This window comes from Solanum dulcamara, chromosome 12 (genome assembly GCF_947179165.1).
Source record: "Solanum dulcamara chromosome 12, daSolDulc1.2, whole genome shotgun sequence".
NCBI classification, from domain to species: Eukaryota; Viridiplantae; Streptophyta; class Magnoliopsida; order Solanales; family Solanaceae; genus Solanum; species Solanum dulcamara.
In genome coordinates this window covers 3627162-3651687 of record NC_077248.1, presented here as the reverse complement: position 1 = coordinate 3651687, position 24526 = coordinate 3627162, and the positions used below count along the sequence as shown (strand labels likewise).

Here is a 24526-nt window from a genome sequence, read left to right as displayed (position 1 = left end):
CTACTAAGATCAACTTTTTTCTCTTGCAGTAATTTAAAATAACTCTATTAATAGAGAATTAGAGACAGTTATAAGCAGTTACACAAAACTAATTAATCCTACTCCGTTGGCAAAACAAACTCTTAATTAGCTTCTATTAATTGTTACTTCCCCATAATAATATACTATGTAATAGTAAAATAAACCCTCAAAATCCCACTTGTATTTAATTTTTCAAGTGGCCCCAACTCCAAGAAAATCAATGAAGGGCACAGTTTTTACATCTTCTTCTTCATAAATCTTGACAATATTGGTCCTGTTGTTGGCTACTGAGTCTGATGCTGAAATTTCTGAATTTGTATCTGACATATTATTATTATTAATACAACTTCCACTTCCATAATATTGATGATAATAATGACCTTCATCATCTATAGTAGCACTAGTCAAATTTGCAATTGGCTCCTTTCCATACAAGCCCATTTTCACCTCTTGTGACAAGCCTATATTACAATCCAAAAATAATTAAAGATTTACAAATATTTATGGTAATTTACTAGAAATAAATGATAAGTAATTAACTTGATATTACAAGCAATATTGTTGTTTGAAATTTTCAAAAATATTAATGCATAGGATCAAAATACGCACCCCACCCCCCCTCCAAACATTTTGAAAGAGTTAAAGCACCCTTTCAAAAGAGAACTAATTATAAGAGTAAAATGAAAAAATAATTATATCTTAATTTATAAATTAGCAAATAGTTTGGAACAACTATTTATAGTAATGTGGATAACTAATATGAAACGAATGGAATATCTAACTCTTCAAAAAATGCATACTGTTGAAGGATATGATATGTACCCCATAACTTAAAAGTTTTAAGGTACTATTGTGATCATATATTGTGATCATATATAGAAAATTTTATCTTATATACTATGAGTGTATATAACTTAAACTCGTTTTAAACAAGTAAAAAGGAAGGGAGAAAAAAGCTTATACCATTGTTCGAATCAAGGACTCCTTGATGTTCCACATGATGATGATTAAATCTTGTCATGAGAAAAGGATGAATTATTGCTTTAGAAGAAGAGGGAGTTAGTGAAAGATCAGTGCAAGTTGAATCACTTTGAAGATCATCAACAATGTTGTTGTTGTTGTTGCTAGAAATTGTTGAATCACTTTGGATGATCATACCATTATTATTAGGAGCAATAGTTTGTTGCAAATTTGAAGTCTTTCTTCTTCTATACACGCTGTTTTGTTCTCTATGTTTTCTTGCCATTATGACATGCCAATGATTCTTAACTGCATTGTCTGTCCTTCCTGGGAATAGCCTTGCAATCATTGACCATTTGTTGCCATACATTTTGTGTGCTGTTAATAGTCTTTCCTCTTCTTCCTCTGAGAATGCTTTTCTGTTGATTCTTGGATCTAGTTGATTAAACCATCTCAATCTGCAGCTTTTCCCTGAAAAAAGAAAAAAAGAACAAAGATTTTAGACGTTGTGAGTTCTGATTTAAACAAAAAGTAAGTTCAATAGTTATAAAGTTCAGAATTTAAACGTTAAGTTATGTGTGGGTTTTGTAATGTACTATATATTACGAGGTGGAAGGTGAAGAATAATTTCATGGGATACTTGTCAGCAGCAACATATACCAAGCTATTCTGCTATTAAGACTAAGACAAATATATACCAGATTATTCTTCTATTAAGATTAAGACAGATCAGAAGAATCACCCAGTTATTTTCGTCTCCTCTAGAATTTGAACCTGAGACCTTATAGCCCTCCATTGCTTCATTGACCACTGAATCACATTTTTGGGTGTCTTGGGTGTGAAGGATGTGATATTTCTCCTGAACTCCTTCAAGGTTTGGTTGCCTTAGCCTTTTCCTTTTGGTAAAGAGATGAAACCAACCAAGACTAAACACTAGCCCTATTTTGTAGACTGTTTGAGACTGACCTTTTGTCTTGGCCAACAAACATGTTCCACTGATTAGGTAGAGACATGATTCGACTTTCTTGTGATAATAATTGCCTATAAGCAAGTGGCAGACGATAACTAAAGAGGTAGCAAGACTAACGCAATTTCATAACTCATTGTTAGATCCACCACTATGTAAAAAGATTAACAACTAATTTAACAACTAATTAAACACCTTTATACCATATGGACACACTTCATTTAATCTATCCAACAAAACTACCCAAAAAAACCAAAAAAAAAATTGAAATATTACCTGATCTTCCTTCAAGTTTATCAGCAATGAGATTCCAATTTTGTGGACCATATTGAGCAACAAGTTCTTTAAGCTTTGAATCTTCATGAGGTCTCCAATGACCCCTAGCACATAACTTTGTACCTCCATTATTATTATTATTACTATTATTATTCTCCCTAATCCCAACTAAATCTACTAATTCCTCTGTTTCATCCTTCAACTTATTTTCCATTTGATGTAATATCCAAGGATTTTTATCAACACAAGGGACTAAAAAGTTTATTTCTTGAACAACACTAAAACCAACACCACCATTCATGTGTTCAAGACACCTTTTTTTTATAATACTAAGAAAAGTTGATTTATAGAACCAAAATTAAAGATTCAAGATGGGTTTTTTTCTGCTTTGAAAAAGGAAAAAAGGGTAAGAAATTGTTTTGAAAAAAGATCAAATTTTGGTCAAAAAATCAGACCAAAAAAAGAAAAAGAGTGATTTTTCATTGTTGATGTTTAGAGAAAAAAAGGAGTAGAGAAATGAAAGCACAAGGGAACAAAAAGAAAAAGAGCTGTAACGTTTAAAAGGACCAAGTGACGAAGAGCATGAAACAGAATCGTCTTTTCATTTAATATATAAGAAAAAAAAAAGAATAAAACAAAACAAGAAATATTAAAAAATAAATAAAATTAACTTACACGATTCTCTCATTTCTGAATTAAAATTTTCTAATATCCAAATATATCAGATACATGTATCAGTACTATTATTATTATTATTATTATTATTATTATTATTATCTTATTCTTTAATTTTAATAATTTCTTGGCTTCAATTATCATACTATTTATTATTGTTATTATTCTCTTTTCTATTATTTTCAATATGGATTATTGTATTAATTTATAATACATATTTGATTTTTGATATATTTTATTTGAGCTGAACATAAAACAATCTCTATATCTTCTCATGTGCATCACATCGCATTCCTTAAACTCACTCGTAAAATTACATTAAACATTTATTTGTATTATTGTTTAAAACTTTAAATAGAGACATATCATATGTTTCTACATATATTTCCATCACTTAACCATAATTAATTAATAAATATTTAATTACCACTTTACTATAATAAATTGAATTTGTTTTAGAAAAACACCTCGTATAAATAAGTAATATCATCGAGAGATTGATAATCTATTAATAAAAGTCATTTCTTCTCAATTAAATATTTCGAATTTCAATATTTCTCAATAAATATAAAAAATTTCAGCCACAATATTCTAAAGTTAACAAAAAAAAAGAAAAAAAAGGCTAGGTCTTTAACCAAAAACGTCAATCGAAGAGTTAATACAATAGTAATATAAGAATTACATAAAGGTTACTTTTTTCTTTTAATAATAATTTGTTAGTAGTAGTAATAATAGTGATAATAATTTATTATACTTTCGGTTGTAACTATAATTATTAATATTAATAAAGAAATAATTAAAAAATTGCTCAAAGTAAGTGTGGTCGTGTGTGTAGGAAAACGAGAACCGCTCGTGTGGGTGGGCGGGAACTTCCATTTAACACACTGTTGCACTTGGACGTCGTGCTTTTTTTTTTTCTGTAACCGCTGCTCTCGAATTTTCATGAAAACAGAATCTCTCTGTCTTTTTTTGGATTTCGATATTTAAAATTTACTTATTCGACTAATTTAAATTTGAATATATATATATGATTTATTTAAGAGAATTTTTTGGGGGGTTTAAATAAATTAAGTTTGAAATAATGTATTTAAAATTCTACTAAGTAAGGTTTGAAGAAGATAGAGTGTACGCAGATTTTACTACTATCTTATGGAAGTAGAAAGTCTATTTCCAAAAGACAATTGACATAAAGTGCATCAAACTCAAGGCAAAGAAGAAAAAAATAGTAGTTAATAAGAAAAGCATGTAAAGTTTGCAAGAATGAGACAATGATATATCAGTAAAATAGTGTAATAATCGAACCACAATAAACAACATAATGACAAAAACTACAAGAATACGACTAGTACTAGATTAAAATTCCTAAACCTTCACAAGGCAAGACATGATCACTCCACCTCTACTAAACTTCTATCTAATATACGATATCCACTCCTTTGAATCTTGTGTATTTCAATTTTTTTTCCCATTTTCATTAGTACACTTGTTCCTCGAATTGTTTTTCAAAAGTATGAGTATCATAATAAATATCAATTTATAGAAATATTATAATAAAATAGTCCTATCAATCATTATATCTTGAAAAAGATGCAATGTTCAAATTAAATAAGTAAAAGTGGACGATGAAGAAAATATTAAGGAGAAAACACTCTTTATTATGGATTTCTCTATTTAAGGAATTCGAATTTTAAAAATTGTTATTAAGGATGGAGACCATCCCAACTAACTATTAATCAAGATTTGTTGTACGTTTGACTAATTAAGAAGGAAACACTATATTAGGAGTATTTGATTTGAAGTTTAGAACTGTTGTTCGTTTGACTAATTAAGAAGGAAACACTATATTAGGAGTATTTGATTTGAAGTTTAGAACTGTTGTTTAGAATAAAGCGATCTCATCTATCTCATTAACCTTCAACAATTTTAATGTTATTGTACATAAGACTCATTATTTATTGTTGTTTTTTTAATTTTTAAAATTGAATTTAATTAGAAACATTTTATTAAAGACGAATAATGTCATTAATATATGAACAAATTTAAATGCACAATTTACTCATATATACTATACTTAAATTTGTTCATTAAGGTAGAAATACTCTTTTACCTGAGTTATATTTACTCATGACTCAAACACTAAAATATAATTAAATAAAAGATTTTTCATTTATCAATATCCCATGGTGCCCCTATTGATTCCAATTTCTCTAGGAGTAAAAATCACATATTGTGCACACATCCAATTTTATTTTACATAAATTCCCGCATAATTTATTCATCGCGAATTAAATATTTCATCAATTAGTTATGTGGCAATTATTTCTCTTTTGTGACCGGCCAAAGATTATATAATTTATTAATTATTTCTATATCATCAATCAAAACGACCCCTCACAGTAAACTTGCATGTTCGAGACAAAAACAAATGACAACACACAGAAAAACATTACACAAAACTAATTAGAAATATTCTCCTACTTAAAACACTACAATTATTTTAAAAAGTTAACACTACCTAAACTAACAAATTAACCATTAAAAGAAACTACAAAAACTTTAGATTAATTAAAGGCATGAATAGGTTAAAATAAAATGTTAATCAAGATCCCTTTTGTCGGTTTATCCCATGTCAATTTGACTCCAAAGTCCAAAATAGCGGCTCAACTTTTATTGATTATTTAACTTTTTTTTAACTATGTTACTTAGGCGAAAATAAATAATAAAATATCGTTCCAAGCTCATTCAACAACAACAAAGTGAGTATAGAACGATGGTGAGTGAAATTTGAAAAGGATAAAATATAACAGATTTTATTTTGCTCTTTATGAAGGCGTAAAATTTTTATTTTCTCTAGATTTTTTTACTCCGAAAAACACTTTACAATCAATTCAAAAAATAATATTCATGAAATATTATAGAAAAGGACAGTGGGGTGGGGTTTTATATGATAAATTACGTGCAATTGGACCAAACGTGGAATGGGAAAAAACCAAAAACCTATGGCGCAAACAACGGTTTCTTTTTAGCCTTTTCTCTGATTCTGTTATGCTATTCTTGTAACCCTTTCTTTGTCCTAAAATAATAATAATAATAATAATAATAATAATAATAATAATAATAATAATAATAATAATAATAATAATAATAATTATTATTATTATTATTATTATTATTATTATTATTATTATGTCCTGCATTTTGAGGTATTATATATTTTAATTAGAACTATAATATATAAATATTAAGATGTGAATTAAAATTAGATAGCCGTAAATATTTTAATTTACTGAAGTCTAAATATACAATCCTATATACAATTATAAAGATCGAAAATTATGATAAAAGAATAAAATATAGTAAAGTATTATCACATCTTATGTAAAAAAAGATAGAGAACGAGCCTCCTCATTCTCTTATTATTCAATGTATACTACTTCTTCTATTTCATATTAATTGAATTTGTGAGACAAAACGTATATATTAAAAAAATATTAAAAAACATAATTTAAATAATATTTTTTATTATTATTTTTTATAAAATTATAAATATATAACTTTGTAAGTAATCCTAAAAAATATAAAACTTCAATAAATAAATGAAGTCCATATTACAAAAATGTAAAGGGTGGTTGAAAAAGTATTTGTTTTTGTTTTTATGGGAAAGTGGGACACATTTTGTTGTTAAAGAGGAAAATGAAACGGTCGTCACTTTTTCGCATGACGATGTTTTCCGTTATGCACACGTGCGAATCAATTTTGTCTTAGCACGTGTGATCCATGTATCGACAAAATAGCATTGTGTCAGTTTTCACTTTATTGGGCTTTCAACACATCACCTTTTTTGACACCTTTTGAAAAGAAAAACAAAAATCGAAAAATTGAGATTTTTATTTGTTGGTTTTGTGATTATTTCAAAAAAAAAATTAAAAAAATCTAAGTAGTAGTACAATCCACCAAAGTACATTTTAATTTTGTGACTTTAAATATTTAAAAAAATTAAAATTAAAGTTTTATATAAAAAAAAAAGTCACACTTTTTAAAACACACTAATAAAGAAAAAGAGATCATTTTTTTTAAAGTAAAAGAATACTATGTAATAATTTTGCTCTTATCCATACTTGACTTTATTATAAATTTTATTTGAGTTATTAATGTATCAAAAAAAATATTTCTACCTTCATATGTTGTTGTAATAAGTTTGCTCTTATTTTTTTTTAAAGAGTTAACTCCATTTTTAATCGTTGGCTAACAAATCTCAGCCATCTATTTAAAAAATGGTTGAATATATACAATGTGATTACCACATGCAATGTTAAATGGGATTGTTTAGGTATTTATGGGTATATTATTGTACTCATTTTTAAAATGTTCATAATAATATTACAAAACCTAGAAGTGTAATATATCCTTTTAATATAGAACGATTTTATTCATCGGTGGATTAATAGCTAAAATTATTGTATTAGCGAATCACTTAACAGAAGTAAAAAAACACTAGAATTATTTGTGTAGAAGAAGAAGAAGTTCAGAAAATTCTTTGTAAATTTTCTTCAGCAAAGTTATAATTCTTCATTTTTTATTTCCAGTAATCAAAATTAGGGTCAGTACATGACGAAAAAATTGAAATTATCGTGGATAATTTCAAGATTAGTAAATTTGAAGTTTGTCAATAATGTATAAATTTAATAAGTCAAGAATAGATTGTATAAAATGTCACCGACTAATATGGCTCTATTAATTAAACTGATATCAACAAAATCACTACAATCTTTATATTTCTTTAAGGTCATTATTAAAAGCACAATAATTATCTTCTCTCAGTTTACCAAACACTTTATAACCAGTAAGCCACGTTTGCTTGATTGACACCATAATAATTGTCACAATCCTTTTACTGAAATTTCAATCATAGCTTTCTAGCTACTACTATTACACTAGTCATGACCCAAATTCTTTATTAATTGTCAAAACATAAAACTAAAATTTAGGAAATTGTAATTGATTGATTCCCACCATAATTATTATTCATGCTTGATGTGCCAAATTCTTGTTTCTTTTCCTAAATAAAAAAATAAAATTAGAAGCAACACTATTAAAAGAATTGAATTTTGGGACAGACAAATTTATAGTTAAACAGTAAAATTCATTGCTAATTCTACTTAATTAGCGACAAACTTTCATTAATTACAAGCAAAATAGTGAGGATCAGCGACAAATTTCGTAGCTAAATGCTAGTAGTGCAATAATAATAAATTCAGTATAATCCTACAAGTGATATATGAGGAGGATAAGATGTACAAGCATAATTTTACACCTACTTTTATGCCGTAGAAAAGTTATTTGCGATTGACTTTTCGACAACCTCTACTTGAAACTAATAATATAAACAAGCTCACAATGTCAGAGTAAAAAGCAATTGGCATTAATTAAACAATTCAATAATGGTATTTTAAAAATATTATTATATAGAATCTAGTTTTTATGTGAAATTCATCATAAAAATTAGGAGCCTGCAATGTTTTTTTGCCTTCATATAAATGAAAGGAAAAAATTGTACTTAAAGTAATCTCCCAACTCTTAATTAGAAAAAATTTCTTTCTGACGGATAGCTATGTTAGTTAGGCCACCTGCCTAGTCAACGAGAACTTATAATCGGAGACCGACAAATTAAAAAAATGACTATTACTATCGATACCATATTAAACCAAAAGCAACACCACATGACCTCAACATCTCTTATTGTGCAACACAGAAAAAGGAAAAAAAGGAGGAGGAAAACTAGGAACCAAATGACCTTTGGGGAGTGGAATTGAGTTATAAACAAGATAATGAGTATAAAACAAAAATTACACTATTTTAGTGTAATATAATTAGCTATAATAATATGTTAATATTATTCTATTTTTTTCTGGTTATCATATTAATTAAGTTTGTGATAAAGAGTTACATGTTGTCGTAGTTGATCAACTTAATGTGATAATGTAAAAACGTCGAATGTTAATATACATTTTTTTTTGAACTCGTTCTACGTGCAAGCAACGACCATACTAGGTCTTCGTAGTAATCAAAAACGAATCATTTTATTGCCTTTTTGATCAATTAATTATTGCAGAGGCTATATCGAGATGAACATTCTAGCTATTTTAAGGTGTAAAAAAGTATTTTTACCTGCTTCGTCTACTTCTTAAATACGATCGAAGCTATATTTTTTGTGGCGAAAATGAACGAAAAACAAAATAAGCATATATATTCAAATCAAATAATAGATAGTCTAATCTGTTACTATAGATCAAAAGAGAGGGGGAGAAAATTTCTCCAAGAATTGATTTGTTCCTAACTCTTTAATTTTACCCCACAAAAGATGTTTGGAATTGGGGTTGTTGAGATGTCCCTCTTGAAACAAAAGGACACCAAAAGCAGTCTTTGTTGAAAAGTGATCTAAGGGAACATCAAGACACATATATTACTGATTTCACTTACTCTTTTTAACATATGCATTTTCTTATGTATGACTATTGACATTTTAGACTTTTTCTCCCTTTAATCCACAAAGATACAAACATGTCATTTTAAATTATATAACATCATATATATATATACTCTTAAGAAGCAAGACTAGCTAGGGATATTATAAGAGAGAACCTTAAGGAACTAACTTTTAGAGATGAGTTAGATTTAATATACATTTTTTTTATCATGATATCAAAGTCAAAACCATCTCAAGTTTTTTTACCAGATGTTGAACCTCATCTTAAATTATCCATATGTACTCTAGTAGCCTGTTTGAATTGATTTATTTTTAAGCAGCTTATAAATTGAAAAATGCTTATAAGTTTAAAAAAAAAGTAGGTGCAGACCAATTTTTTTTTGACTTATAACCTGTTTTCAACTTATAAACTGCTTAAAATAAGTTCATCCAAATAAACTCAACTATTTATTGGGGCTTATTTTAAGCATAAAATGACTTTAAGTTGGCCAGTCAAACATTCAGAAAAAGCTGAAAACAACTTATAAGCCAATCCAAACGGCCTCTGGATATGCATGCGATCCTAAATGTACATGGATGTTGAGTCCTACATTGATCAAGAAATTTTGTACCTATTTATATAATTTTTAGTAATTTTCACCTCATCAAATTAGACATAAAATTTGTTTTCTTAACAAAATATGAGACTTATGATTAAGAATATTTACCGATCCACCACAAACTTTGATGATTTAAGGGAAAAAAAGTCTTGGAGAATGGTGAGCTTGACTCACAGGAGTGAAGACGTGTGATCTAGTATTGGGACTAGTGAGTTTACTCCTACTTGACCATTAAATCAACTCTTTGACGTTAAATATAGGTAGTTAAGAGAAATAAAGATAGTCAAGTTGTACTTAATTAGTGTCTGGATATTTAATGGAGGAGATATTTTAAAGTAGGTACAAATATTTCTTTCATTATATAAATAGAAAGAATATTAGAACTAAAAGTGCCTACCTTGATTACTCTTATTTTGTTTGACCGATCATACAACATAAATGCTGTCGCAATGTATGAATTTATCAAAAATGCAATGTGTTAGGAGGCTGGACATGCATCGGTCAACATTTTTGAAGAAATAATTACGTATTCACATTTTTTGTTGTTGCAATTTTTTGGATTATTTTTTCAGAAATTATGAAGTTTAAAATTATCAAAGTAAATATAATTTAATGATTAAGATTGAGTAACATGCACAAATGTGTCCAAAAAAAAAGTTGGAACCTTGAATAAAGGCACAAAGCCAAGTTTAATTACTTAGGGAATCTATACTTTAATTAAGAATAGCAAAGTTGTAAGTGGTATGTATAATTAATAAAGAAATTAAAAGACAAAGGACAAAATATTATGTATATTACAGCTTAAAAAAAAATTATTCAAAAAATTCTCCTAACTGTTTCATCCCAACATTTTACTGTTGTTCTTGGTATTGTTGCTGTGGTTATAGGAATCATCCTCTGAAATATTAGAATATATCTAGTGTACGAATAATTAATTAATTAAATTGGGGTCCAAGCAAAGTAGTAATAAAGTCGAACCTAATTGATCATTAATATTCTTTATTAAAATATTTAATTATTGTCACAATCTAAATTTTTTGGGGCACACCAGGTAAATTATGATTCAATATAATAATCTATAAACCACGTTATAGATATAAATTATACTAGACAAATTTCATACTATGAGCCCGATAAAAAAAACATATAAAAGGTTGCGAACTTGACACTATATATATTTAGAAGATCACCTACACAATATACTCAGCTATCATGCTCTAGGGTGGAGCTAGTAAGGACCTAGGGGTTCATTCGAACCCTCTTCGATGAAAAATTACATTATTTATATATGATTAAAATTATTTCGTGTACATATAATAGATATTGAATGATATTCTTCTCTTCGACTTTTTCATATTTTGAATTTACTTGATAAAATTTTTGACTCCATCATTAATCGAATCTAAATCTCTTCCTTTCTTAAATAAATAAAAAAAAAACAAAGATGTCAGTTTTGATTCTTTTCTTGTTCTCATGGATCCTAATCATATTTCCAAGAATTAATATTACAAATATTGAAATATACAAGAAAGAATCGTTAAACCCTAAAACCATCCAAAATTAGGTTCATGTTCTTGATAATAGCAAATGTTCCACTTCTTAAAATACTATAAAAAAAAATACAACACAAAATAAAGATGGACATCATAGTTATCCACAAATTGTTTTACCTAATTATATTCTTTCGAGGAGTACCAATCTATGTTGTAACCTAACAAAACAAAAAATAAATAATTAAATTTTACTTACGCTTTAACCACTCCTTCTGTCCCACCCAAATTATCTGTCATTTTTTCCTCCTTGAACTTCAAACTATGTAAGCTTTGATTATCGTTAGAACTCACATAGTAGAAGTAACTAAGATCAACTTCTAGATAAAGTAATAAAATTATTGAATCATCAAAACTACTTATTACCTTCTTCTTTTCTTTTTTCTTTTTGTGTCATTGAGTCGTTGTGAATGCATTCGACTCCTTTTTTATTTTTTGTTCTTGATTCAAATTGTTAGTTTGGATTATTTCTTGATTGCATTTGTTTATTTATTTGGTTCGTTAGGAGCCAAAAGGTGGGAAGTACGAGTACAATTTTTTAGATATCTTATCTAAGAAAATAAATATTTCATTTATACCAATTTAGCTTTAGAATAATTAAATTAACTCTCGAGAAAAAAAAAGAAGAAGTGATACTTAGTTTGTGACAGAGGTAGTACAAACTAATTCAGTATTTCTGTACTTACCTCACCTCAAGATTTAAGCATTATTGCAAGCTAATCGATCGAAGAATCCGATATTCAATCAACATTTTAACAAACTATAAACCTATAATGCTTTTTGGCTAATTAATTATTCTGCTAAAAACATAATGATAATCTCTTAAATCAGTAGTGTCGGCTAATTATTCCACTAAATATATTATACTAATGTTTTTTTAAAAATTATAATACTAAGCATGATATTAACTAAGCTAGCTCTTGCTAATCAAGCTGTTGTCACTATCATGGTAGTTATTTAAATTTTGGATTATTATTCTTGATTCAAACTCCTAGATTTTGGAATAAAAATATCTGTCTTTATTTTGATTTTCTTACCAATATGGACATACGGTTGTTATTAGATTAGACTACTTGATAGTGACTTAATAGAATAAAAATTTGGCATTAGTGTATTGCCAATATGATTAATTTATTTGTGGGGTTCTAAAGAATAAATGATGACTATTTTTGTCGGTGGAATAAGTATATATTTGACAAAAAATAGTTTCAATAAAAAGGGGTGAGGTGTTCCTTAATTTGCCACCTTTGATATTAATTCACCTAATTCTTGTTTGGTTTATCAGTTTTTATTTTTGGTATAAAAATATTAAAGGTATATGATTGCTGTCTTGAGAGTAATTAAGTATTTGAAAATATTTGATAAACAAAATTATATTATAATAAATATGTTTTTTTTGGAATTGATCTGTCGTGTTATGTTATATTATATTAAAGAAATGATGTTTTATGGTCACTTAGAAATAGCGGAATGACCTGGGAGATCTCTGCACTTGACTCCGTTTATCAGTTAAACCCTCTTACTTATCCGTTTGCCAACCGAACCCTTAAACCCATTAGAACATAATATTTCAAACCCCTCTGACCATTGACTGACTTATGTGGCACTGAGTTGGCTAAATGTGTGAAAGCACGCGTTTAAAAGTGAGTACATACATAATTTTACATTAAAAATATTTTTAAAAATAACAATTAATTTTAATTTTTTTAATATCTTTTGAATGATGTGATAATTTAGTTTTTGTATGCGGTGTATATAGCTTAACGTATGATTTACCATCAAGAGAAAACAAGAATATTTTCAAATGGGCCTCACCAATTTAGGAAGTCCATTTCAAGCCCAATAAAAATTCATCATAACATCCTAGCCCAATGGTAAAGCAAGTAAATCCATTTGAAGATTATTCTAACGAATAATATTAATAGGTGCATTTTTATTTTTATTTTTAAGAGAAATAAAATGACGAAGGGAATTAGTTGAATGGATGAACAACAACAACATATTTAATGTAATTTCATAAATGGGGTTTAGAAAAGATAAAGTGTATCTACTTTACCTCATCCTCGTGGAGAAAAACTATATCTGAAAGACTTTCGGTTTGAATAGATAAACAATATCAAATTGTCCAAAGTTCATATTCCCTCATTCTTAGTTCTTACAACCTTTGTTTTCCTAGTTGGGCAAAGATCATGTTAAGTCTATATACGAAATACATTGATTGATTTATATCACCTAACACTTCGTTAATAAAAAGAAATGTGATTGATGAAGGAATTGTCTTCTTAAAAGAAAAGTTCCGCTTCGCTCTATCTTCTTTCGTTGAGATGAGTCTTTTACTATCAAAATCTATCCCTACATATTAATACGTTAGCGTCCAGTATTCATTTTGGGGCTTGACTTCAAACCAAGGGTTCGAATCCTAAAAGTGTGATTAGAAATAAAAAAGTACTTACCACTGTACTACAATTGATATTAGGATATGTCGAAAGGTGTCAATATGAGAATCTTAGTATATCTAATCATAATTATGATAAACTTATAGTAGTAATCTGTTGATTAATAGAGTAAATATACCCGCAAAGCAAAATGAAGCCTAACAATAAAGGACAATTCGGTGCGCTAGAGTGCGCAGGATTCGGGGAGCTGTTTCCGAGGTTATTCCAAGGAAAATGAAGCCTAACAATGAGTGAAGAAAACCCCAATAGAAGCCGACTCCAAATACTAACTTCACATTTTACTGCCATGGCTTCCGAGAAAGAAGCTGCTCTTCTTGCTGTTCCTTCAGATTCTCCTACCATGTATTCATTTTTCCTTCAATCTTTCAATTTCCTGTTTAATTAGCTCTCTTTATATAATGGTTTTTTTAAAAAAATTGGTTCTTGATTTTGAGTTACATTCTCCTGCCATGTATTCATTTTTCTTTCTATCTTTCAATTTCCTGTTTAATTGGCTCTGTTTATATGATGGGGTTTTAAAAAAAATTGATTCTTGATTTTCAGATTTGACAAGATCATTAACAAGGAAATCTCAGCAGATATTGTATTTGAGGATGACAAGGTATATATACTGCCACTTGGGTGTTCTTGTTTTTTTTTTGAAAGTAACTTGGGTGTTCTTGTTATAAACCTTTATGTTCAGCTTTTGTGTATTAGGATGAGATTGGTTTGGTGGAGAATGTTTGCCAATGGATAATTTTTCTATCTGTTTAAGCGTTTTGGTACTACCTGATGTTTCATTTGCTTCAGTTATCGTATTTTTTGGGTTTTGTTTCGGTTATTGTATACTTGTTTATTATGTGTTTTGCTTGAGCTGAAGGTCTATTGGTAACAACCTTTCTACTTTAACACGGTAGGGGTACACACCACCCTCCCCAAACCCCAGAGTATTTGTAGTTGTTTAAGCATTTTGGTACCTGTACTGGTGGGAAAATTTTAGGTATCCCGTAGAATAGAAGTAGGAGCAGACACCACTTGGTTTTTTGTTAGGTCTAAAAGTAAGTGACAAATGGTTATCATACAAAAAGCGGTACTGCAAATAAGGATAGTGTTTCGGTGGTATTTTTGAGTATAAAAGGTTGTTAGCAATAAGTGTCGACAGAGCTAGTGATATGGGGGAAGAGTTAGAGTTGGGATATCTGTAAAAGGAAATGACGGCCTCCAATAGTTGAATGCTTCTTGCTCCAAAGTATCTTTTCTCTGAGCTTTCATTTTCTGTTGTTCTTTGTGGAATGGAGAAAAAAGTTCAAATTGGATTCCCGCTCCCACTAGGTAGAGAAGCCGTGTCAATTGGGATAAGATAACCTCTTGCACATTGTTGTTTGTCTTATTGAAGAAAGATAAGTTGATATGTTAGGCAGTACAGAATATGATTGAGGCAATGTGATATAGTAAAAAAGTGTCCTGGTATAAACTTATGCAAATACAAGCAGGTGGTGTGGTGAGTTCTAGATTCCGATGAGTGGATAGAGTGTTCCTCAATGCTATGTAAATCGGTCATTCCTCTTAAACATGGAAAAGATATTAATTAAATGGGTTTTGATTGTGTTCTAATGTCCATGAGATGTGAGGTGTGTTTCTTTTCTGCGTGACTTTCTTAACTCATCTTTTGGATTACTTGGGGAACAGGGAAATAGGCTATTTGCTTTTTTAGTAGTGTCCAACCTTTGCTTGGATGTTGGCAAAGATTGTGTATTTGGTGCTGTTGTTTTACTAAAAGTTCAAATTACTCGATGAAGCATATTTTGCATTTTTAGGGCACTGTCAGTACTTTATCCACCGCTTATGGTATGTGTATTTTGATATCGTGTGTCAATATGCCCAAGTCTTTGAGCTTTTGTGTCAGCTGAGTCTTTTGATGTATAATATATTTCAAATTTGGTTCTGTCATTTTCTTGTCAGGTTTTAGCTTTCAGAGACATAAATCCTCAAGCTCCTGTGCACATTTTGCTTATTCCCAAGGTCCGGGATGGCTTAACTGGACTTTCCAAGGTATTTGTCTACTTTCTGAAAGAGTATAACAAGCTCATAGCTGTTAAAAGGTTGCACATGTATTGCAGTGCAGTCACAACAGTTCCCTGCATTTGCGCTTCAGAATATATGAGGTGCAATGATTTTAATGAAGTAAAAAATGATGACACTTTGAGGCAAGCTTCGGTAATTGATTGGTTTAGTGGATAATGGTATACTTTGGTTTATGTGACTGCACTTTAATATAACGATCCTTGTTATTTTTGATTAAATGATGTGTTAAAAATGGAAAAGAACAATAAAAAAGGTTAGAAACTAGCTTTAGCACATTTCTGCTTGCAGAGTTGAATCATTTCTTGGAGCTACTCTAGATGGCGAGAGTGGTCTCCTTTTTTGAGGTGGGTGGGGGAATACAGTAGGGGGGAAGCTCACCAACCGAGCTACAGCCCACTTGTGTGAGAGTGATCTCCTTTGAATCAGTTGTTTCTTTCTGTTCTCATTCATTTGTTCTTCCTGTTTCTTACTCTCTTTCTTCCTGTCTTTCTTTGTTTCTTGCTTTCTGCTGTAACCTATACAGGCACTATACGATTAATATAACATCGGAGGTTACTTATTTTTTATCGTGCATCTTTTGTCACTCTTTTGCTCACTTTTTTGTGGTTTTTGGTCCTGGTCATTGGAGGAGTTAGGAAAATTTCTTTTCTCTTAATTAATAGGCACAATTTTTAGTATGTTGCTTGTAGTTATTGAAAGCTGGCATTCAAGAGCACAATGAAGCACTGCATTTGCATATCAAAATATGTGACACAAATCTATGAGAAGAGAGAAAATTGATGATGCTTTGAAGTGATTGCTCCAATAGAATTCTTGGTTTGAAGGCTAAAAGTTTAATCTTTTCATGTGACTGCACTTTAATATGATGATCTTTTCTACCTGATCAAACAAAGTATCAAAAACAAGAAAAAGGAGATACAAGATTTAGAAATTAGCTTTAGATCTGAGCTTGTTAAGACTCAGCATTCCTTGGAGCTGCTATCCAGTGACAGAGAATAAAAAAGTTTGTAGAGATGCTACTCAGCATTCCTTTCTTTCTTCTTTGTTTTCATTTTACGTATTTAACGAGAAAAAGAATAAAACGTTTAGTGAGCTTGTCAGACTTGCAGCATCCCTAGATGCTACTTCTCAATCGCTTAGGGGGTGATCTCCCTGACTCCCTGTTTCCACGCTTGCTGTCAATCCTTCTTTGTTGCTTTATTTCTTGCTTCCTCTCTTTGATATCTTTTCTTCTTCTTGCTAATCTGTATAGGCACTATGCAGCTAAATCCACGCCCATTAAACACATATGCCATTGTGCCAAGAGTAAGATTAACAAATAAAAAGGAAAGTATATAAATGAAATTAGACAATATATAATTAAATTACCTAAGTTGTGGGAGAGAAAATTCATTTAATTTCATTAATCATGAGAAAAACTCACTTTGACATAAAAAAATCAAATTATGGAAGAGAGAAGACGCAGGGCATGAGAGGCTGCAACCTTCGCTTTAATGTGGGTTCTGTGGAAGGAGAGGCTTATGAAATTCTTGTTGGTGGTGAAAGTTACTCTGGTACATCTGAGAAATAGCCTCTTGTTTCTCGTTTTTGTTTGGTCATAAGAGTTCATTCTTTGTATAGAAAATTGGATGTATTTTGTAGAGAACTATATTTTTGTGTAGGCTCTCTGTATTTTGGTGTAGTTATTGTATACAGGAAGTTTGCCGCATTAATAAACTTACTTTCGTCAACTTGGTCATGTTATTGGTTTGAAGGTGTTGGACAAGGAAATGGCAAAACTTTATAGTCGTTTTACATATGGTTACCTAAATGAGCAAATATCTGGGATACCTAGGACAACATCCCTAGTCCTTGCACGTCATAACCCAGATCTTTTGAAAGATTTGACTTCAATGGCTCTGTGTTGCTCTGTAATCTGCAAAAATGTCTATTATTGTCAATCTAGTATTGCTTCCATATATTAAGTATTGTCATCGATTATTCACAAGTGAAGAACACACATGTTCGAGTTGGTCCCAGTTTGGTATATCCTCTTTGCTTGTTTCTTCACCTGTTTATTTGTTTTGTTCAGGCTGAAGAAAAGCACTGTGAGATTCTCGGTCAACTTCTTTACACAGCAAAGCTTGTTGCCAAACAGGAAGGTCTTCTCGAGAACGGGTTCAGACTCGTGATCAACGATGGGCCTAGTGGATGTCTGTAACTTTTTTCTTTGCTCCCCTTTGTTTCCAGTTATAGTAAGTCCCATTTTAAATGTATAGTATTAACCTAAAGATTGTTGCTGTCAGGCCAATCTGTTTATCATCTTCACCTTCACCTTCTCGGGGGACGACAGATGAACTGGCCACCTGGCTAAAAGGACATCGAGACGAATTCCAGATTTCATCCTATCATCTATGTGTAGCACTTGCTAAAAAACACTTCATCATCTATGTGTAGTATTTGAAGAATCAAGATAGAAACTTGTGCTATGCTCCTATGGAGACAAATTGGTCTCCTTTTGACAATTATGCTATTCATCAATAAGGAGAGATTTCTCTGCACTCTTACATAACACCTAATTATTTAGGTCGTAATCGTGATGTTACCATGAAATGGAATAAAGATAGACCAAACTACTTATGAATGTAACTACAATTAATGTTACTATGACCGGAACACAGAATCAGAAGTGAATTACGAGCTCCACTTGCAATGCAATGTATAATATGAAAATACATTACCTTGTTAACTTCGTAATTGGCACATTCCATATCAAACACATATTACACTTGAATGATTGTTGGATATAATCACATTAAGAAGAAGAAAGGGCCAAAACTTGATAAAAAAAATCAATAGACGCTTTATATGGCCCTATAGTATAATTAGAGACGAAACTGTTTGATGATAAACCAAAGTAGAGGAGCATTTTGACTCTTTTCCCCTAAATAAAACTACAATTAACAATACTGAGTACTTATGCACAACTTAGATTTATTTTAGAATGTGTTATTTCTTCTCACCTACACTGCCAACACTATTGATCTCAGATAAGAAGAAAAAGAAGAAGAAAAATCAACAGGATTGCAATTCATTGTTCTCTCACACTGCTGTTCCTTTTATACTTTCCATGGAAAGTAACATATAATTTCACAACTAAGTTAATCTTTTCCAAAGCAATTTACTTGTTTCCGCCTGTTGGCCTCATCCTTTGAATTTCTCTTACCTAATGAATACATCTTTTCCCAATTTTGGTCTACCATGCATAATTGAACTATGGCACCCTTTTTTTCTTTCTACAGGTTTGGTGATAAAGGTTATCTTGATGTCGTACCACCCGATTCATGGCTGATACTTGAAGTTGATCTAATATATATTAATTGATGTGTCTTCACTTGGGGATGTTATATTGCCTTGAATCTTAAAATTGTTGTTGTAGACTTCTCTTCAAGTGAAAACAAGTTAGCACGATGAGTGCAATTCCAGTTATTGATTTTAGAGCTTTATTGTTTGTTCCTCCTTTCAGTTTCATTTTGGGACATTTTAATTGTGTTTTATAAAGGATTGCAGAAATCAATGGTCAATATTGTATGTGATTTTACTTTACATTTGTGCAAGAGGTACCTGTGACCTTAACCGCAATCTCGACTTAGAATAATCAAACGCCCATCACGAGTCACATGGACATTGGTTAGTCATAAAAAAACAATTTTTGTCAAGACTCTCTTTCAATAATTTTAGATTACTCAAAGGCTGAGTAGTAGCTCTTGCGGGGTGCAGATAAGCCCCGTATGATAATGTTGTGTTTATTGTACGTGATTTTATTTTTGTATTTTTGCAAGATATAGATTTACAGTTTGAATTCTTGACCTTCCGGTCAGTCACAAGAAACAACTTTTATCATTACATGGAATTTGCGCCACGACTCTCCTTTCATACACGCTATCCTTTCCAAATCTTGTATTTGTGAAATTATACCGGATATATTAATATTGTTGTGACATAAGTATGTACTTAGCACAAATAATCACTAAACTTTTTTGTACCATTTATACATATAACGGAAAATGGTCAAAAATGTCCTTAAATTATAAAAAATTGAACAAAAATGTCTCAACTAATATTATGGTCTAAAAATACTTTTGCAGTCAATATTTTGATAAATAAAATGCACCTGTTATTACTTAATGAGTCAAAAATATCTTTTTTCAATAAATGGCATTATTCTTTTTTTTAATAAAAAAACACATTCTTTTTTCTAACAATATATTCTTAAAATTTTAAATTCGCCTATGCCCTCAACACCCTCGATCCTACCTAGCTTCGTGCCTAAACACTTTTCTTTGTCACAAAAATATAATAGGTATCACTACTTGTTCTAGAATATACAAAAAGAAAAAGGTTATGGGGCGGACAAACAGGGGAAATAGGTGACGTGTTGTGTTGATTTCCTTAAATGGTAAACACATGGCTGTAAATCCGATTCGATGAATGTGTTTTATGTCATGTAATTCAATATATATGGGCAGAGCCACATAGGGTAGAGGGAAAAATCTAAATCTACTTTGACGAAAAATTATATCATTTGTATATGATTTTATATATATATATATATATATGTATAATAGATGTTGAGTTTCCTCTAGCTTTTTCAAACATTTATCTTTTTACATTTAAACCCACTTAGTGAAAATGCTTGCTCTGGCATTACTGATAGTTTTGTATTACTCAATTAGAATAAAGTTAATTTTTCCATGATAGCGGAGAATTCTTCCTATAAAACTTTTAGGTAGGGGTGTACATGGATCGGGTTGGTTCGGATTTTTTACAAACCAAACCAAACCATTTATGTCGGGTTATGAAATCTATAAACCAAACCAAACCAATAAAAGTCGGGTTTTTCGATATCAATTTTTCTCGGGTTTTTTTGGGTTTCTCGGGTTTTTTGGATTTTTTCGGATTTCTCGAGTTTTTCATAGTATCTAATAAAAAACACAAAATAGTGCTTCTTAAAAAGAGTTCTAATACAATATATCAACATATAAGATGGAGGCAGAATACTATTTGAAGTTTTAACTTTATAATATAACTTTGTAAGATGCTTTTTTTGTATATTATTTAGATGGGCTTCTCAAATCCAAATCTAAATGTAAGAAAGTAAACAAAAATTATAAAAAAATTTAAGAAAATATTTATATATTACATTTTAATAAATATTTTTTATGTATAACATAATTTAAAAATAGTATATCTATAATCGGGTCGGTTTGGGTTCGGTTTGACTTTTTTTAGTTAAAACCAAACCAACCCTATAATGGTCGGATTTTTTTTCCAAACACCAAATCAAGTCAAACCAAACCACTAGTCGGTTTTTTTTTCCGGTTTGGTTCGGTTTGTCGGTTTGGTGCGGTTTATTGGTTTGCCCTGTACAGCCCTACTTTTAGGTATCCTTTGACCATAATATATTCAAATTTCAACTTGAAAATTTGAGTTTTTGTAATTGTAATATTTGAAACATGAAATCATGTTTAGGCATGCATTTTATTTAAAAAAGAAATTAAAGTTTTGTGAGTGATTTCTCTTAAAAATTGGCTCAAAAACTAGTCTGAATCAATTTTTAGAACTTAAAAATAATTTTGAAGAATTAAGCTAGAAACTTGTGTTATGCCCCTATGGAGACAAATAAGTCTCCTCTTGACAATTATGTTATTTATCAATAAGAGAGATTTCTCTGCATTCTTATATAATATCTAATTATTTAGATCGTACTAACAATATGTTAGATAAAATATATAATATATCTTTTTAATCATGGCGTTACCATGAATAATTAATGTTACTATGATCGAAACAAATAAAAAATAAATTATAAGTTGAATTAATTTGTGATTCGAGCGAGCTCCGCTTGCATGTTGCGTAGAATATGAAAACGCATTACCTTCAATTTCCCAATTGGTGCCTTGAATTGGTTTACTGTGTTATTTCTTTGGTCTGAAGTAACACATTTCCACATATATCAAGCCTTAGAAGCCAAAAACTAAATAAAATATTTTATAAAAAGTGAAAAAATTATTGGATACCGTGGAGGTTTATCTAATTATTATATCCCACTTCTTTTTGGATTAAAACATAATTATTGCTCATATATAACCTTGAGTTTTTGTCACGTAAATACCATATAATGCACACATCAAATAATTGATAAGAGGTTTAAGTTAATACTATATGAAACTGCTGGTTACTTAAGTGATTTCTAAGAAATTTCTCTTATTGATGTAGATGTTACGTGAAAGGAAACTTGCCGTTTCATGTCCCCATCAAAAAAAAAAATAACTCAGATGATCATAATGTGTTTATTGTATATGATTTTACTTTATATTTATGTAAGAGTAGTTTTCATAACTTGAACCCATAATTTTGTGATTAGTCACAAAAAAAAACCTTTTGTTGAGACTCTATCTTCCTATAGTTTTAGATTGTGCGCGGAGTGTGTGAATAAGGATTCTGCTTTACATTTTTATGATAGATTTCACGGCTTGAATTCTTGAATTTCAAATCGATGAGAAGAAATAACTTTTATCATTGCGTGCGCCAAGACTCTCCTTAATAGTTTTGTATTTACTCAATCAAAATAGAACTATTTTTTCATGTGAACAGATAAATTTTCCTACAAAACCTTTAATTTAAGAGAGGGACCAAAAAGAAAAAAACTAATCGCGTGAACAAAATAACTAGTATTTGTTTAATTCCTCTAATTTCTTAAAGTACAAACTCAGAAATAGTACCTCATAAGCAATTGATAATGACTTCAAGAAATGAAACTTACAAGCAATGACAAATGAAACTTTTTCTATAAATTTAAACTTCAAGTAAACAACAAAAAAACACTTCAACATTGATAATCTACAAACAAAGAAAATTCTTGCATTATTTATTTCTGAAAAAATGGAGAAAGTTGGTAAGAAATTGGCAGTTCTAGTTGGTTGCAACTATGAAAACACACGTTACAGGTCAGTGGCGTAGCCATATAGAGTGAACAGTGGGTCACCCTTCATCGAAAAAATGTATCGAGTATATAAAAAATTATATTGTATATGTCAAGAGCAGAGACATAGGGGTGCAAGAGGGTCCAATTGAACCCCATTCATCGAAAAATTATACGTATTACATATAAAAGGGAAAAAATATTTTTTTTGTATATATATAAGTAGGTAAATTTTCTTGACATAAAAATTCTCTTATTTGAATTCCTGGCTCTGCCACTAGTGTATGTAGATCAAAACTTACTTTTTCTTTCATATATACTAAATTTGAATAGTTTTAACGAAAATTCTGACTTTGCTACTATTACAGGTTGCATGGATGTCACAACGATGTTTTAGCCATGAGAGATGTGCTAGTGAATCGATTCGGGTTCGATTCACAGCACATTGAGCTGTTGATGGATAAATCAGGCAGCCCTGTGATGCCCACTGGAGTTAATATCAAGAAGGCACTTAATAAAATGGTTGATGAAGCTGAACCAGGGGATGTTTTGTACTTTCATTTTAGTGGTCATGGAACATTGACTGGAAAAAAGAACCAAGAAGAAGCCATAATTCCACTTGATTTCAATTATATTACTAGTAAGTTTCTTTGATCTTATATTTAATCTAGCTATAAAGTCTATGAAAAATAGTACTTTTGTAAAAGTGTTTATATTTTACATATTATTACACAATTTTAACTTGTTAGTAACCTTTAAATTAAAACATTTATTTGGCAGATGTGGACATTCGAAAAATAGTGAATAGAGTACCAGAAGGAGCAACTTTCACTATCCTTTCAGATTCTTGCCATAGTGGAGGCCTAATTGACAAAGAGAAAGAACAAATTGGACCATCTCACCACAAACTAAAAAATCAAGAATTCGGAGAAAACAAGAACAACTATGTCTCAGTCCCGAACAAATCAGAGTCGACATCAAAATCTTATTATTCCAAGCCTAAATTCATCCCTCATGAAACTATATTGGAACATCTAACATCCTTAACAAACATAAACACCTCAGATATTGGAACCCACATGTTACAACTCTTTGGAAATGAGGCTAGTGTTATTTTTTCTTTGCCTCAAATTGAGTTAGATTTATTGAAGCCACTTAAACAAGATGAGGGCATTTTGCTAAGTGGATGTCAAGCTAATGAAGAATGTCAAGATGTTGGAGGAATTGAAAATGAAAATAAAGCTTATGGAGCATTTAGCAATGCAATTTTAATTGTGTTGGAGAAAAATTGTGGCCCTCTTAGTAATAAAGAGTTGGTATTGAAGTCTAGGGATGTTTTGGAAAATGATGAACATGTTAAGACTCAACATCCTTGTCTCTATTGTAGTGATGAGAATGCTCAAGCACTTTTCTTGAGCCAAGGTTGAAGTCAAATGCCAATATAATGTATTTGATATATCATAATAATGACGATGAAATAAAAATAATTTAAGTATTATGTACAGTA

General features: G+C 30.1%; 3 protein-coding genes and 1 long non-coding RNA gene across 4 annotated transcripts; 2 read left to right on the top strand and 2 right to left on the bottom strand.

Moving 5' to 3' along the window:
• On the bottom strand, positions 1–2794 carry LOC129876155 (transcription factor MYB54). Its single transcript, XM_055951504.1, has 3 exons — positions 2225–2794; positions 985–1452; positions 1–482 (listed from the first exon to the last, which is right to left on the bottom strand). Exons 1-3 carry the CDS (start codon positions 2523–2525, stop codon positions 214–216), a joined length of 1038 nt encoding a protein of 345 aa, XP_055807479.1. The 5' UTR covers positions 2526–2794; the 3' UTR covers positions 1–213.
• An 11359-nt stretch (positions 2795–14153) lies between these two features.
• Positions 14154–18606, top strand: LOC129877280 (14 kDa zinc-binding protein). The gene is made up of 5 exons (XM_055952757.1): positions 14154–14333; positions 14535–14592; positions 15933–16022; positions 18127–18247; positions 18341–18606. The coding sequence occupies exons 1-5, from the start codon at positions 14218–14220 to the stop codon at positions 18406–18408; spliced, it is 453 nt and encodes a 150-aa protein (XP_055808732.1). The 5' UTR covers positions 14154–14217; the 3' UTR covers positions 18409–18606.
• On the bottom strand, positions 16890–19566 carry LOC129877281 (uncharacterized). Its single transcript, XR_008763511.1, has 2 exons — positions 19261–19566; positions 16890–17318 (listed from the first exon to the last, which is right to left on the bottom strand). It is a non-coding gene; the product is annotated as an uncharacterized LOC129877281 (long non-coding RNA).
• A 3370-nt stretch (positions 19567–22936) lies between these two features.
• On the top strand, positions 22937–24526 carry LOC129876444 (metacaspase-9). The gene is made up of 3 exons (XM_055951894.1): positions 22937–23044; positions 23388–23659; positions 23800–24526. Exons 1-3 carry the CDS (start codon positions 22980–22982, stop codon positions 24444–24446), a joined length of 984 nt encoding a protein of 327 aa, XP_055807869.1. The 5' UTR covers positions 22937–22979; the 3' UTR covers positions 24447–24526.

Bases quoted from the DNA above. Each gene is read 5' to 3' on its own strand.
- LOC129876155 (XM_055951504.1), bottom strand. From the start codon at position 2,525: ATGAATGGTGGTGTTGGTTTTAGTGTTGTTCAAGAAATAAACTTTTTA. The intron at 1,453-2,224 runs GTAATATTTCAA...TTCTTTTTTCAG, and splicing joins TAAACTTGAAGGAAGATCAG to GGAAAAGCTGCAGATTGAGA. The intron at 483-984 runs GTATAAGCTTTT...ATTGTAATATAG, and splicing joins AGTCCTTGATTCGAACAATG to GCTTGTCACAAGAGGTGAAA.
- LOC129877280 (XM_055952757.1), top strand. From the start codon at position 14,218: ATGAGTGAAGAAAACCCCAATAGAAGCCGACTCCAAATACTAACTTCA. The intron at 14,334-14,534 runs GTATTCATTTTT...CTTGATTTTCAG, and splicing joins CCTTCAGATTCTCCTACCAT to ATTTGACAAGATCATTAACA. The intron at 18,248-18,340 runs GTCTGTAACTTT...TGTTGCTGTCAG, and splicing joins CAACGATGGGCCTAGTGGAT to GCCAATCTGTTTATCATCTT.
- LOC129876444 (XM_055951894.1), top strand. From the start codon at position 22,980: ATGGAGAAAGTTGGTAAGAAATTGGCAGTTCTAGTTGGTTGCAACTAT. The intron at 23,045-23,387 runs GTCAGTGGCGTA...CTACTATTACAG, and splicing joins TATGAAAACACACGTTACAG to GTTGCATGGATGTCACAACG. The intron at 23,660-23,799 runs GTAAGTTTCTTT...TTTATTTGGCAG, and splicing joins TGATTTCAATTATATTACTA to ATGTGGACATTCGAAAAATA.